General features: G+C 37.2%; 1 protein-coding gene across 1 annotated transcript in view; it reads left to right on the top strand.

Annotated features, from left to right (window-relative positions):
• The window catches only part of Pkn (serine/threonine-protein kinase N), a 718,384-nt gene that overhangs the window by 220,114 nt on the left and 480,769 nt on the right, over positions 1–17,501 (top strand). Inside the window, exon 7 of the mRNA XM_090368665.1 lies at positions 9,352–9,527. Within this exon, the coding sequence (XP_090224791.1) occupies positions 9,352–9,527 (176 nt within the window). The remainder of the gene's footprint in view (positions 1–9,351; positions 9,528–17,501) is intronic.

The raw sequence follows: 17,501 nt of genomic DNA, 5'->3' as shown, positions 1-17,501 counted from the left end.
TCTTTGCTCCACTGGAGAATTATTCAAAGCTTGGCATTTAAGGAATTGGTGGTGGATATTTGAGAAGCTGAAGCTGTTTGTGCAGGACAAGGGTTCTAAAACTAGAAGGTAGAATGTAGTGTGCTATCATTGGCAAAACTATAGGAAGGATTTACAGTCAGTGGAAGGTCAATAGCATAGAAGAGGAAAAGAGTGCAAGAAAGAACTGGATGTTGGCAACACCAGCATTAGTGTTGAAGTTTGAAGACAGAGAACAGCTGTTTGGCATCACCTGCTGAGCAATCAGGGAGAAAACAGTATACCCCCATTGTAGAAAACAGTCAGAAGTCAATAAGATAGGAGCTTGTTTAGAAGGCCTTTGTATAAAGTCAAACAGAATAAAAAGCTGATCAAAACTTTAGAAATGTTAAGAGCAATTGTTTGAGTAAATATTTTCCATGAAATTTCATCAAAGATGAGTAACATAAGCTAGTTTATCACTGGTGCATTGACATTGATGGAATCTTTATTGGCAATCCCTGGAAGATTTCAAGATAGTTTAAGTGGTGGTGGTTTATGGATTTCTCCTTTACTATGAAAACAGTAGAGGTAATTGCGATGGAACAATTGGATGGGAAGCATTTGTCATACTTTTTTAGGAACTCGCTGACTCTGAGTAAATTTCTAAGTAGAAGGAAGAAAACAGTAGTGGAATAAGAAAGTGCAACACAGAAGCAAGTGCAGGAGCACAGGTTTTAGAGAACAAGTAGATAAATGTCATCAGGACCACATCAAGATTGTTCAGAATTCTTCTAACATCTTTTTCTCAAAGATTCCAGGAGGCATATTCAGTCAAGTGTATTGGGTATAATGGGAGTTGACTTATCAAGAACATTGATAAAAAGTTAGAAGAAAAGTAGAATACTAGCAAGTCAGCTTTATCTTTAACTGATGCAATCAAACCAATGGGTTGTAACAGAGATGTTGCAGAAGTTGTGCCAGTAGTTTTGGTGAGAATCCAAAATGCTTGACATCCATTTTGACAAGCAGTTTTTCAGCTCTTAGCCTGTTAAAAATCAAGTTTAGTTTGATTAATAACTTTTGCAATTCTTGCAACTTTAATGTAGGCAGAAAGTGAATCTGTTGATTTGGATATGAGCCAATTCCTACATGCTACAATTTTATCCATCATGTCTTGTTGCAGTTTGCCGACATACAAACTGTCAAAGCACATTGCCCTTCTTCTAATGCCCCTAGTGGGAAATACCTCCCATACGGTCTCCAACAGCGAGGAGTTTCTTTTCCTCATCAAACATCTTACAGTTCCTGATGATGAGATCATGGCATCCTTCGATGTTGTCTCTCTATTTACCTCCATTCCCGTCTAACAGGCCATTGTTTGTACCAAACGGCTTCTAGAGAATGATCCCAGCCTATCGAATAGAACATCACTATCTACAGAAGATATCTGCACTGCGTTTGTCAAGCAGTGTCATCACATTTGGTAGTTCTCTGTATAAACAGATACATGGTACGGCTATGCGCACCCCTGTTGTCTCTGTCGTAGCTAACATTGCAGTGGAGTCAGAAGAACACATATTCCTGAACCCGCCAGTACCAATTACTGGTGGGTTCAGGAATAGTGCAGATATATTGATGATATTTTCACCATCATCCCCCGTAGTTCATATATGGCACTGTTGGAGTACCTCAACTCCTTATCCCCCTTCATCCAGTTCACTTTTGAGTTGGAAGCAAATGGGTCCCTTCCTTTCCTGGATGTTTTGGTGAAATGAGTGGGCCCACACCTGGAAACCTCAGTATACTGAAAGCCAGTATGGTGTGGGCAGTTCACTAAATACAGGTCAGCCCATGCCCCTTGTCATGTAAACAGCACTGCACGTGCTCTACTCTCTCAAGCTTGGAGCCATTCCAGCTCAGAGGAAGCCAGATGCACTGATGTTTCCAGAATAAAAGCTGATCCAACCAATTGTGGATACCCAGCCCATGTGTTAAACAGGTGCCTGCTACAAGCACAAGAGCTTGCTACTCACCCAAGGCCCTCGTCCCTCCACAACAGTGTACCTACTGCCTATGTTCCTTATTATCTTGATTAGACCAGGGTTTGAGCCCGTCACCACCAAATATGGAGGATGCGGAAAGGTCAGGGAATGACCACCGCATATCCTGGAGCAGTATGGCCTTAGTTGCTAATGCTCCTAAAAACCAAATAACAAACAAACAAACAACCTTATTATCTGGACATCTCAGACCAGATTTCTAAGATCCTGCATGAGTGCCACACGAAATGCGTACAACTCCCTGGTAGGGGCTTACGATCTCTGGTCTCAAGCATAAAAACACCCATTGTCCCTCTCTTACGCAGCAGAATTGTATACCACGTAACTTGCAATGATTGCAGTAGTTGCTATATAGGGGAGAGCTCTAGACGTCTTCAGGACCGTCTCGCAGAACCTGATAGGGCAATCTGCCTGGGTGACACTGAGCACTCCGCAGTATTGGAGCATTTTTGGTCAACTCATCATGACCTCAACCCCAGACGCGACTGTGAAGGTGATCAACCAATCTTGACACTACCGTCACCGCCCATGGTTAGAATTGTTAAATATATCCAGCTGTCCAAAAGTCTTAAATCACTGCAGAGGTATAAGGCTACACCCTATTTTATAGTTGCTAGTTTTGAAGCATGACAAATGCTGGCAGCAATCCCATATACGCCCCATGCACCAACAATGAATGCCCTGTCTAGTGAATAAATGTTTGTACAATCTCACATTTATGTGTGCGCTCCAAGTCATCTGAGCACGCACCACCTATTTAGTTTTCATTCTATTCCTAACGTTTATATTTGCATTTCTGTATGTATGTACTTTTACTTGCTGAGAAAAGGGTTCGTCACCCTGAAAGCTTCTTGTATTAATCTTAACTTATTAAATTTCTCTTAGTCACTGCCTCCACTGGCCGTGCTGTATTATTCTTCATTTATCTTGAACATTTATTTTGTCATGCTTTATCTAAAACTTGGGTTTAATTTATTTGAAAACCAAGTTTTAGATAAACGGAGCCTGCTGATTGAAAAGTTCAGTGTAGCAACTGCTACTATCCTCTGTGATAGTTACAGAAGATAGAAGCAGTTGTCTTTTATTGAGACTGTAGTCAGCTGATCTCATGTCAACATAGCAGGATTTTAGCATTAGCGTTAGTAGAGGCATATGATGCATGATAGCAAACTTATGTAGCATCAGCCAAAAAAAAAAAAAAAAAAAAAAACACCCTTCCCATTTCATCCCTCCATTCATTCTAAAAGTTTGTATACTTCAGTCTTGAATTCCACAGTGACAGATGGGAGTTTGTTACAGCATTCAACCACCTGCTAAAGACAAATTTCTGCACATCTGTTCTACAACTATTTTTACTCAGTTTGAATTTATTATGCCCCTCAAGTGCGAAATCTGAGCAAGAGGAAGAATCCCATCAGCATTGAGCTTGCTCAAGCCATTCAAGACCTTATATGCCTCAATCAGATCACCTCTCAGATGCCTAGTCTTCAGATGCTGCAATTTGCAGAAATTAAGCCTATCGTGGTAACAGCAACCCTTTGTTCCAGTCACATATTTCCTAAAATTAGGCCTCTAGACCTGTATACAGTACTCAAGGTGTGGCCTGACCATTGCTTTATTATTATTATTATTATTAGCCATATGGTGCAAGAAAGCCTGAGGCTTACGCTGTACCAGCCAAAAAAAAAAAAAATTCATGAGTTACCCTGAGAGAGAGAGAGAGAGAGAGAGAGAGAGAGAGAGAGAGAGAGGGGGGGGGGGGAATCATCAAGAAAGAAAAGAATGATGAGATCCAGCTCAGGACCCTGGGTGTGCCAAGCCCATACTCACCAGATGTGAGCCCCTGGGGAAGATACAAGGTTTTAATCACCTCCTTAACCCTGCTAGCAAAATTCTTGTATATCATTGACAAGATCCTATGAGCTACTTTTGCAGCCTGTCTGCGCTGCTCAGAAAACTTTATATCTAACTGCACAATTGTCTCCAGGTCCATTCTCCACTACCCTGAGTGTGGTTCCACACAGTTGGTAGTGTCTCTGGGGGTTACTGCTACCCAAATGCACTACTTTCCTTTTGTCAATGTTAAACTTCAGTTGCCACTTCTCAGCCCATCTGCCCAACTTTTCTAGATCCTGTTGCAGTAGCATACTGTCATTAAGAACCCTGCCAACCTTTGTATTATCAACAAACTTCAGCATAAAGCCTGATATAACTTCATCAATATCATTGATAAATATGCAAAACAACAATGGGCCCAACACCGAACTCTGGGGACTCCACTAATAATATTTGTCCACGAAGAGGAGTGTCCATTAATTACCACTCTCTGTCTTCGCCAACTCAGCAATCCTTTTATCCATTGTCACAACTTGCCATTAATGGCATACTTCTCCAACTTGTACAGTAGTCTTCCATGTGCAACAGTATCAAAAGCTTTCCTAAAATCCAAGTATATGATATTAAAATTATTTTTTGCATCCAGTTGCTTTGTTACCATATCATAGTATCCAATCAAATTGGTCAGACAAGACTTCTCCTTAACAAACTCATGCTGTGTTTGAACTATAACCGCAGTCTTGTCTAGATGATCCTGCAGTGCTTCTTCAACCAGTGACTGCATTATTTTCCCAGGAACAGAAGTCAATCCCACTTTGTGAATTTGGGATACATTAGCATGTGTCCAGTCTATGGGTACCTTTCCTGAGTCAAAGGCTGCCTCATAATCATGGGTAAGGGCCTGCTCACTTGCTTTGTTGCCTCCTTTAATATAACTGGATAGATCCATCCAACCCAGGTGTCTTCCTTATGTTTAAATTCAGGAATTTCTCCTCCAATTTGGTGTCAGTTTTTACAAAATCATTTAAGTCACTGTTAGAGTTTGATAAGCTTCTTGCCACTACTTTCCTACAGAATTCCTCATGTTTGAATGTAGGTGCAAAATACTCATTCAGTTTGTCAGCTACCTATGCAGAATCATCAAAAATTGATATCAAGTGGACCAATTTGATACATCCACTACCTTCTAGAGTTACATAATTAAACTAGTCTTTACTGTTTTTCTTTGCATCCTTTGCCAAAGATTTCTCATAATCTGCCTTTGCTTGCCTAATCTCCTTTGTGACTGGATTACAGACTACCTTATATATACCATAGGCATCTATCTCTCTTGATAATTTATATGCATCCCATGCATTTTTCTTTACTGCAACGAATCTTATTAGTTCATCTGACATCCATTTAGGGCTAAACTTTGAAGTATTTCTTAGTTGGTATGAAAAGCCTAGTAGCTTCCACGATTAATTCCTTGAATGCTTCCCATTCAGAATTTGTTTTTTTGTTGGTAACAACATCAGTTGGTCCCATTGTATAGAATTTAACAACTTTCTGAGACCACTGTAGTCACCTTTGCAAAATCAAAAACCCTTCCCTTTACACCTGATGGTAATTGCATCTTTGAGTAAATCCCACATTAGTACACTGTCATCACTGCCACCTAGTGGTTCCTTTATTTTCAGATTCTTAATGCATGAGTAACCACTGCTGATAATCAGATCAAGAGTATTACTCCCTCTGGTTGCCTGTCGAACATGCTGCTGTAGGAAACAATCATCCACTAAATCCACAAAAGTCTTGTTAGTGGGTGAGTAACCAATCCACAAGTTCCAGTAGTTATCTGGGAAGTTAAAATCCTGGCCCACTCTATTTCTCTGTACAGCTGTTCATTGTACTCCGTCGAGTCATTAGGCCTATAACACACTCCTGCTCTCATTTTTTGCTTTCCTGCTTATGTCACATCAAACTTACTCAACATTGCACTGTCCACCCATGTCAACTGGATGCAGTGCCTTAGAATTTGTGTTTCTTAACTAAGAGCATGACCCACCTCCCTTTCTATTCTCTCTGTCCTTTCTGTATAATTGTACTCCACAAATTCCAATTCTGCATTCTTTATCTATGTGTGACACCACGTCTCTAATATCCCAACAATATCTGCTTTTAAAGTCTTCGCCAGCACCTCAAATTCATTAAATTTATTTACTTAACTCCTAGAATTGGTGTATATGCAATTATACACTCATCTATTCTTACTGTTATTTATCTTTACACAACCCATGTATTTACTTGTTCCATGATGACTCCCAGTATCCGTTGAAATCCTCGGCATGTTGCTTTCCAGGCTGCTGCTCATTTCAGTAGCAGGGCAAAAATCACTTTCACCTCATTCTGTAGTTACTTTTAATTTATTAGTCTGTAAATCCCTCCCCTCCAAGTTAGCAGTTTTCTGACCCACCTAACATTGCCTCAATAGCACAACAAATATTCTTGCACCCTTTCTATTTAAGTATATAGGTGGTAGATGACTTTCATCAACCGGTGAAATACCACCACTTTGGTTATTGGAGGCTTGAAGTGGTGAAACCCATGTTTATTCTCTAGAGCAATGTTTCTGGTATCCCCCTCCCCCCATACTTCTCCTTCAACCCATGCACAGTACTAAGTACTATAGGTTTTGATACCTTTCGTGTTTGGGGTTTTCATAAAAAAAAAAAAAAAAAAAAAAAAATATATATATATATCCTGTCCTTGTAGAAACAGTCTCTCCCGTTAACAAGCACAGACCAGACCAAGCCTTGCACATTCTCTCCAGTGGTAAATTGATTGATAAGGCTCTTATCATATACTCCCTCCTCCCATATCTGCGCAGAATTGGAGACACTTTCAAATTTCACTCTAACTCGTGACTTTATTTTAACATTGACTTGTACTTGTTAAGTAAGTCTGCAGATCTCCTAATGTTAATGTCATTAGTGTCAACATGTACAACAATTTCACCCTTTGTGCTCTTACAAGATATCTGCTGTACAGTGTCATCAACTTTTGACCCTTGCAGACGCATCCTGGTCCTATTCCACCTATCCTTTTTGCACAGTATATTTCCCGTTTCCCTGACAGAGTCACCGATCATAATTCATCTCTTTCTTGGTGATTCCCTTTTACTTCTCTCTCAGGGTAACTCAGAAATTTTTTTTGGCTTGTGCAGCATAAGCTTCAAGCTTCCTTGCACTATGTTGCTAGTAATAATAGTAAATAGTAATAATAGATCCACAAACATTTCAGAAGTGCACATTTTTTTAGACTGATGCATTTGAAAATCGACCCCTGAGCCACAACACTCCTACTAATTTGCGCAATTTGCTATGCTGCCCTTGTCTGGGGCATGATTTCCGTTTAAATACGATGTAATTAATTAACAATGAAAATTAATAAGGTTAATAAATTTAATTATGACTATACTATACTTGACTATATGATACTATACTAAGCTGATACAGTCATAGGTATACCTCTATATAGTTTTACATTATACTTATACTTTAGCTGTCAAGTTTGAGATATATGCTATCAAGTTATGCTATACCGTTACGATCACAATGTTAAATTAGTTATATCCTTAGCTAAATACAAAAGATAATGCCCAAAAAGTTACAACTTTAAAATTACTTATTTATTATTATAATTAAAATCCTACTATTCTTCTTTGATACTGGTTATGTGCTGCAATATTCCCGCCAAAACATCATTATGATAGCGGTATGAGTAGTGAGTCATAACTTACAAAATCACTAGCTAAATTTAAAAAAATAAGCTAACTAATGCCACTATCCCTATTTAATCTATTTGTAAAACACAAATTAATATGTTAATTAATCAAAAATATGATAAAATTTCCAAGAAAACTTATGTTTGATGGAGCTCCAGAAGTCTGTCTTCAATCCTGTAGTCTCATTCTCAGACTCCCCTTTCTCATTTAATCATGAATTACTGATAAATACACAACACACATTTAAGTTACAGACCTAGTGCTGATAGAATGCAATAATTCAAATAATAATTTGTTGGAAGCTAGCTATAGTTGAAGTATTTAGCAGATGTATTTATCTGTGTGATGAAAGTGGGAAGGGTGACAGTCTACATTCTCCTATTTGCTTTTATAATTTTTGTTAAAGTTTGTCCTGTGTACTTCATTTTACATTGGCAGGGCAGGGTAGGGTAGGGCAGGTCAGGTCAGGTCAGGTCAGTTGGTTGGTTGTGCTTTTAGTTTCTAAATGAGGAGGATCTGAAATGCTTTTCAGCTTTGAGCTGTTCCTTGAAGTATACAGGTGCTTGATGCCTGGTAGTTTAGGCCCACCCCTTCCCCCATTGTTTGGACAGCAATAAGCAATGAATGGCTAGTTACTAGCAGCTTAATCACTTGTATAATATTTTTATGCATCTGTAACATGCATTGTTGATTCTTTTTAATTATTTAAAAATTACATTTCTCTGTTTTCTGACTTTCCAGGAACATATCCTTCTATTCCTTTTTGGCATTTGCCTTTCATGGGGGACAGGGTCTAGCCAGTCTCTTCCTCCAATGAATTGTAAGTTTCCATATATACATTAAATTAAATATTAAAAGCTTTATCAAAGAGATATTTCTGAAAGATTTGATTGGGGATATTTCTTGATGCATTGTACTTCTGATATTATCTGGAACTGTTTTTATTGTATTATATGTGCACTAAAAAAATTTGTATTATATGTTGTATTATAATAAAAAAAGATTTAAAACAAGACCTCTCCAGCTATCAGCAGAGAGTTTGCAAGATTAATGTTTCTCTTTTCAGCTGCAGTGGGATTGTGTACAGGCTCTCTACTTCTTTACAACAGTAAACAGTATTATTTACTTGCTCTCATCAGAAAATTCTAAACAATTTGCTACAAAAAGGTGACTTCCTCTTTCAGAACTTAGTCCTCTTTTTAGTTTGCTATTTATAGTCAACCCTATATATGACTTAATCAAGCTCATACAAAAAGACTAGTAGTACATTGTGCAGAAATGTATTTAGATATACTTTTAACAATTCTGTAAAATGTATATAGTACTTACATATGTTATAGTTATATCGTTATTGCTATTTGGGTTTTAGGAGCTTTAGCAACTAAGGCCATATTGCTCCGGGGATATGCGGTGGTCATTACGTGACCTTTCTGCATCCTCCGTATTTGGTGGTCATGGGCTCGAACCCCAGTCTAATCAAGAAGTCTAATCCTGCTGCTCCTGCCCACCTGGCTACGGAGGCACCCTTATAGTTATATCAAAGCCAATTTGGAAAGTGATTGCAGAGCAAGTATGCCTCCTTACCAACAATATTGGAAATATTTGTGATGAATCGCAAGTCATACATTAAAAGTAGCTTTAACTGGAAAAAATAATCATCATCATGATTATTATTGTTTTTTTTTTTAGGCTAATGGGATGTCAAGATTTGTTGGATGATGTTCCTGGTAGGATTCCTCGAAGAGAACATGGCCCACATGGCATATCAAGCCCTGCTGATCTCCGAAGCTTTGTAAGAGCAACAGGCAAAGGGCTGACTGGAAGGGGATCCTCAAAGACATACAGCATAAAGGAAGAAATATCAAGTAATTTACATTTATAAAATTCCATTTTATTTGAATTTTCATTTCATTTGTGGGTTATTTTCATGCAGTTTACATGAGTTGATTCAGCATCCTGTTCTAAAAGTGATCCCACACATTATATTACAATTGAAAGAGTTTTTGTAGTGGATCAAGGTCGTTCACTAGCAATTCCATAACACATTTATGCTGGAATTTCACCCATTTCATCAACGAACTGTTGATCTGAAAGAACCCACTGCTTATGTAATCAGTCTCTACCATGAATTGTATGGGTGAAAAGTTCATGAAATGAGAGCAGGGCAGCTAAGCTCACAAATGACCTTCACTTGCCTCTATAATTTCTTTCCATTATAAATTACCTTCATCATTAGGTTTTGCACAGAGTGTTATTGAAGAAATGTAATAAAAAAATTTGAAATCTTCACTCCTCACTGTTGGTATATGATGCCTTGTTTTACAAAAAGATGTTGGAGATTACCATATTAAAAATGTTTCATAGTTTTTTGTTATGTAAAACATTTTCAACCTGGTAACTTCCAACATCTTCTTTTCCATAAATCAAGAGGAATTTCCTGCATGGTAATTGCAATATCTTTATGTATTAATTTCTGTAGTGACAGCTTCATTTCTCTTTTAACACTATTGAGTGGTGTGTGGATTTCATTCAGTGTTCACAATCCTTCAGAAAATCGCATGGATAAGCAAATATGGTAACTGCATAGGGATGCATATTTACTTGTCTATGCAGCACTAAGGGTTCTCTTAAATTGCTGAATTTCACTGTGAAGAAGTATGAAAAGTGCTAAGCCAGTTTTTTTTTAACGAAAACCCTAAACACGAGGTATCAGAACTTATAGTACTCAGTACTGTGCATGGGTTAGAGGTTGAGAAAATGAAAGAAGATATTTGTTGACATAGACTTGAACTTCTGTAGATTGTAATTTTTAGGAAATACATATGAAGGAAGGTTACTCCAGAAAACGGAAGTTGAATGAATAAATGAGAAGAAGAAAAGTTGATTCTGTGAGTTTGAAAGTTGGACACTAAAATGATGTTGATCCATGCAGCACGTGTTTGGATTTCTTTGAAAGAGAGTGAAAATTATAGAAGCCAGTTCAGAAGAACAGTGCCCATGGTCGTATCTATAGAAAAGGCATGGAGTAGAAACAGAACATCTATGAGACAGAGTGGAGAGAGTTGAGTGTTATGTAGCTTTTACATGTAGTGCTGTGTTGTTTGTATTGTTTGACTAATAGTAGTAGTAGTAGTAGTGGCATGTGATGCAAGAAAGCAAGTGTATGAGCTTATGCAGCATCAGCCCAAAAAAAAAGAAAAAAAAAAAATCACACCATTCCCTCGAAATGCCTGTCCAGTTCCTCCTTAAATTTATTCAACCTATCAACTTCCACAACGACAGATGGAAGTTTGTTCCAGCAGTTTTTTTTTTTTTTTTTATGAAAACCCCAAACACGAAAGGTATCAAAACCTATAGTACTTAGTACCATGCATGGGTTGAAGGAGAAATATGGGGGAAGGGGGATGCCGGAAACTTTGCTCTAGAGACTAAACATGGGTTTCACCACTTCAAGCCTCCAATAAGCAAAGTGGTGGTATTTCACCGGTTGATGAAAGTCATCTACTAACCACCCGCTGGCTAAAGGTAAATTTCCTCACAATCTATTCTACATCTGTCTTTTCTTAATTTGAATTTATGCCCCATTAGGTTGGTAATCTGAACAAGTGGAAGGATCCCATCAGAATTCAGCGTGCTCAACCCCTTCAAGGCCTTATACATCTTATACACGAAGAATGTGTCTTTGTGGTGTGGACATATACTGTCTTGGCCAGCCACGTTCTTGGACTTCTCTTTATTGATAAAATTTACGCCATGATTAGACACCATGGAGAGAGCCACCTGTAGCCAACACAGATCATGGATGTACTGCAAGAATCAGACGTTGTGCTGCTGAATCTTTGTGTGTGTGCACACAAAGATGCACCACTTTGCATCTTTGTGTTCACACACACACACACTGGCATCCGCAACTTTTATTGTGTGTTCCTTAATTCCTTTAACTCCTTCGCTATCAAGTAGCTTGGTGGGAAATACCATAGGAAGCTATTTGACACTTGTACAACTCAGAGCTGAGATGCTTAGCTCAGTGTATCTGCAACCACGATGAATTTGCATTGTATTGATCTGTATATTGTAAGGCACCACTTTGCATCTTTGTGTACACACACACACACACACACACACACACACACACACACACACACACACACACACACACACACACACACACACACAGGCATCCGCAACTTTTATTGTGTGTTCCTTAATTCCTTTAACTCCTTCGCTATCATTACTCTAAGTATCCTCTCTATATTCTTGTTTCTTCAGGGTGTTGCAATTTTAATTTCACAGTGTATATTCCCTCAGAAGACCTTTCACCAAATTTTGCCTTAATTTAAGAGACTTAAAGGCATATTGGTGTGTATTTCAGGTTCTGATCTTGCAACGACAAAATTAAAAGTTTTCAATCAATTTTTCCAGTCTCTTTGTAATAAATTGTAGATTTCATTGTTGCTAAGCCTTTAACATGTTGTCTAATTCATTCTTTGTCCTTAATTGCTACAGTAGTCAGGAGATTGTACCAAAACTATGAGCAGCTTCCAATATTTATGCACTGTCATGGCTCTATTGTGTGTATAGTTGATTTACATTTGGTTATGCATGAAAATAAGTGTGTACCCTCTTTTTTTTTTTTTTTTGTATAAAATATGCTGTTGTTACCTAAAAACTTCAAAGCAAAGGATTTAAAATATTGCCATACACTAGCCGAATGGAGATTTAGAATTTTTTTGACACTGCTATTATGGTATGGATTTTCAACTTGCAGTTCAACAAAGATTCCTTCTTTTAATTTTTTGCTCTGTAATTTTGAGAAATTTTCCTATAAATAGTTAAAGACCATCACTTTCTTTGTCCAAAGCCTTCAAACCTTTCAAGAGTAGTATTATATGCAAGGGAGAAAGAAGCATCAACTGAGAGTGAACTTATGGTGCATCTATGAAATTATTTTTACCATTAGCTTACTCTTCTCATTTTTACTAGTCCTTGACTTTTTTTTTTTTTTTTTTAATTAGCATTAGAATTTTTTATGTCTGTTTAGTTTACACATTCAGAGTGTTGTTTCCTTCATATTGATTATCAGAAAACAACTTATTCCAAAGAAAATCAAAAAGAGTGATGTTCTGTTGCTTTGCTATCCCACAAACAGAGGAAACAATAATACTTGGTACATCTGGCCTGCAATTCATGTAAAAGTGTGATGACCTTAAATTTATCATGTAACTTCCAGTGATTCAATATTTGAGGCAGTCTTAATTTTTAATTATTTTTTTTTTTTCCCCATTCCAGAATGGACTACATGTTCCAGAGCCTTTTTTTCTGTATTTCAATAAAATTGCCTTTGAACTTTATTCAGATAAGTCAAGGAATGGTTGTCAGTCTTCAGCTGTTTGTGTTGATATCTCAATTCTTCTGTTAGTCCATTTATATATATGAAATGTTGCACACCATAAAATAACCAACTTTTTTTATTTTTCTTTTTAAATAAAAAAATTCTTGTACATCAGCTATCAAATTTATCCTTGCATTTGCAGAAGTCTAGGATCAAAGTGCCACAGTTATGTCTGTTGCTCTTATAGATTTAAATCACGTATTTGATCATTATGCTCAATCACATATTTGATCATTATGCTCAATTTGCAGAATTGGAATTTAACTTGGATTTGCCATTGTATTCTCTTCTTCATTGGAAATGGGAAGTTCTTTCCTGTTAATTAGTAGTACAGGAGTAGGAAGACCTTCCCCATGTGCGACTGGCTTCATTGCAGAAGCAACATTTAAATATTTTATTTTTGCTACTGCTTGAAAAACCTGAAATTTTTCAAGGCAAAAATAAGTCTTTACCATATCTAGTTGGTTCCCGCCCTGCCACGAGAACAACAAATTACTTATTCTTCTTTCCTTCAATAAGATTTGTGCACCATAGATGTCTAGGGACCAACATACTCCCAAGTGTCATTTCTACTTTGCTCATATTTACTTTAGTAGTAAGAGATAATAAACATGTTTATCCTGTTTTTTTTTTTTTTTTTTCCCACTAACATTAGAATTTGTCTGGTCAGTTCACACAGCCAGAGTATTGTTTCCTTCATGTTGTTTATCAGAAAACAACTTACTCCAAAGAAAATCAAAAATAAAACACAAATGCATGCTGCTGACTACTAACATGCATCAACCTATTATAACAGGTTGAGTCATCCTACCTGTGTCCCTTACTCCTCTGTTTTTCCTTCCATTGAGTAAGTAGTGCAGATATTCTTACATTTTTATGGAAATCACATTGTGTTTTGTTATTTTTTCCACCATAGCATCAGCATTAGTAGTGACAAATATATCAAGATTATAACTAGAATATAAGAGGAATCCTGTTAGAACTCAAGAAAGCAACCTTTTCCAGCATTGACCAAAAAAAAAAAAAAAAAAAAATCTGATTTCTTCAGCTATTCATTCACCTTAATAGTTTGTCTAGTTCTTCCTTGAATTTATTTTATCTATCAACTTCCATAACAACAGATGGAACTTTGTTCCATCATTCAACTACCCACTGGCTAAAGACAAACTTCTATACAACTATTCTGCAACAGTCCTTCCTCATTTTGAATTTGTCCCCTCATTTTCATAGTCTGAGAAAGAGAAAGACTCCCATCAGCATTGAGCTTGCTCAATCCATTCAAAGCCTTAAACACCTCAATCAAACCCCCTTGCAGGTGCCTAGTCTTTAGATGCTGCACTTTGCAGAACTGAGGCCATTCTTGGTAAGAACACTCCTTTGTTCCACTTACTAATCTTGTTGTCCTTTAGTGTGCTCATTCTGGGATAATCACCTCCTTATCCCTGCTAGAAAAATTCCTGTATGTCATTGAATAAACCCCATGAGCTGCTCAGAGAACTTCATATCTGACTGCACAATTACCCCCAGATCTTTTTCATTTTCCATTAACCTGAGTGTAGTACCACACTTTGTATGTTACTCTGGGGATATTGCTGCCCATATGCAGTACTTTTCATTTGTCAATGTTAAGCTTCGATTGCCATTCCTCAGCCCATCTGTCTAACTTTTCTAGATCCTGTTGCAGTAGCATACCAGCATTCCTCTCATTAAGTATGCCACCAACCTTAGTATCATCTGCAAACTTAGACTTTAAGCCTGATATGCCTTTATCATTATCATTGATAGATATAGAAAACAGCAATGGGCCCAACACTGAACTCTGAGGAACCACTAATAACATTAGTACTCAAAGAGCAGTGTCCACAGCAGCAATTTGCTGTGAATGCCACACTGATCCATTTTGTACAGCAATGTTTTATGTGCAACCATATAAAAGCTTTCCTGAAATCCAAGTATATGATATCAAAATTATTTTTTGCATCCAGTTCATTTGTGACATCAGTGTATTTATTAAAATATGCCAGGCCAGATTTTCCATTAACAAACCCATGCTGTGTCTGAACTATAATTGTAGTGTTGTCTAGATGATCCTGCATTACTTCTTTTACCAATGACTTTATTAATTTCCCTAGAACAGAAGTTAAACTAACGGCTCTTTAATTTCTTGTGTCACCCTTTGTGAATTTGGGATACATTCACACATCTTCAGTCTGCGGGATCTCCCATTTATCCAAGGATGCTCTCATAATTATGGCTAAGGGCTTGTTTACCTCCTTTGTTGCTTTCCTTAATATAATTGGATATATTACATCCACCCGAGGTGCCTTTCTTAAGTTTAATTTCAACAATTTCTCTTTTCCACTTTCCTCTCAGTTATTACAAAATCAGTTAGCGCCATGTTAGAATTTGATAAACTTCTGGCCTCCACATCCCTAGAGAATTCCTCATGTGTGAATGTAGATGCCAAATGCTCATTCAGTTTTCAAGAAATCTGAGCAGGATCATTAACAGTCGAGCCATCCAATTCAAGTGGACAAATTTGATTAATCTCTTTCATTCTAGTGTTTACATAAGTTAAGAATTGTGCTGTTTTTCTTTGCATCCTTTGCTAAAGATTTCTCATCTGTCTTTAGTTGCTAACCTCATTTGTGTCTCGATTACACACTAGTTTGTCTACCACAGGCTTCTGTGATGCTTCATAATTTATATGCATTCCATGCATTTTTATTCTCTGCTACGAGTCTCAGTTCATCTGACATCCATTTAGGCCTATATCTTGATGAGCATTTCTTAGTTGGTACGAAAAACCTAGTAGCTTCTATGATTAATACCTTGAATACTTCCCATTTGGAATTGCTGATAGTAACATCATCATTTGTTCCCACTGTATAGAATTTAAAAACTGTTGGAAACCACTGTAGTCACCCTGCCATTTATTCTTGATGGCAGTTACATCTTTAAGTAAATCCCACATCAGTACACTGTGATCACTGGTACCCAGCGGTTTGTTTATCTGCTGATTCTTAATGCTTGAATATTCACTGCTGATAATCAGATCAAGAATATTTCTCTCCATTGTTGCTTCTTTAACATGCTGCTTAGAAAACAGTCGTTCAATAAATCCACAAAAGTCTTGCTTGTGTGTGAGTGACCAACCCACAAGTTCTAGTCAATATGTGGAAAGTTAAAATCCCCCCCCCCCCCAGTAATAAGACATTCTGATTTACTGGCTCACTCACTCTTTCTCTGTACAATTGTTCATTGTACTCAGAGTTATTATGTCCTCATTTTTGCTTTCCCAGTGCTTATGTCACACCAAACTAACTCAATATTGTACTGGCCTCATGTCAACTTGATTCACTGCCTTAGATTTTGTGTGCTTCTTAACTAAGAGCAAACTCCCCCCCCCCCTTTCCCTTATCCTCTCTGTCCCTTCTGTACACATTGTACTTCCCATATTCAAATTCTGCTTCCCACATATCTGGTATCACCACTTCTGTGATAATGTGACATGCAATGTTGCATAATGCAAAAGAATTAATATATAAAGATTTTTTTTTTTAATTTAAAATGCCACCAATGTAGTTATTAATTTCTCTTAGTTCTACTTTTGGCAGATAAGTCTTTGATACTCTCATTAAAATCACTAAGAATTTGCAAAGAGAGCAGGTCACAAGTATATGGTAAGAATTATTTATTACATGTATATGCATTCAGTGACCACTGAATTATGACCACCCCATATGTAGTAGACTATGTTACATAGCGCACAGTAAAAAAAACCTGAGCAGTTATATGCATATGTTTTTTTTTTTTTTTTTTTTTTTTTTTTTTTTTTTATTCAAGATAGAATGATAATGTAGCAATTACGGGACATAGCATTAGTAGAGGCATACGATGAAAGAAAGCAAGTTTATACAGCATCAGCCAAAAAAAAAAAAAAAAAAAACCTTCCTGTTTCACCTATCTATTCACTCCAAAAGTTTGTCTAGATCTGCCTTGAATTTATTTAAGCTGTCAACTTCCACAACAACAGATGGAAGTTTGTTCCAGCAATCAATCACTTGCTGAACTTGCTGACTAAAGGCAAATTTCTGCACTTCTATTTTACAACTGTCTTTCCTCAATTTGAATTTATGCTCCTCAGTAACGAAATCTGAGCAATAGGAAGAATTCCCTCAGCATTGAGCTTGCTCAGACCATTCAATGCCTTATACACCTCAATCAGATCACCTTGCAGGTGACTAGTCTTTAGACGCAATTTGCAGCATTTGGATAGTAGATATCACAACGGTTCTAAAGGATGGGAGCTTATGCATCAGCTGCTTTCATATAAGAAATGGCATGCCTTGTCAGTTGTTTATGGCCTACTGTGGTTAGGGTGTACAAAGTAGTGTTGAATGGGTCAAACCACCTCCTACTGTCAGAACTATAAAAGATTACACAA

This window comes from Mastigoproctus giganteus, chromosome 2 (assembly GCF_048544385.1).
Source record: "Mastigoproctus giganteus isolate SK-2022 chromosome 2, ASM4854438v1, whole genome shotgun sequence".
In the NCBI taxonomy this organism is placed as follows: Eukaryota; Metazoa; Arthropoda; class Arachnida; order Uropygi; family Thelyphonidae; genus Mastigoproctus; species Mastigoproctus giganteus.
Note: the sequence above shows the minus strand (reverse complement) of the source record. Positions and strands in the feature narration are given on the sequence as shown.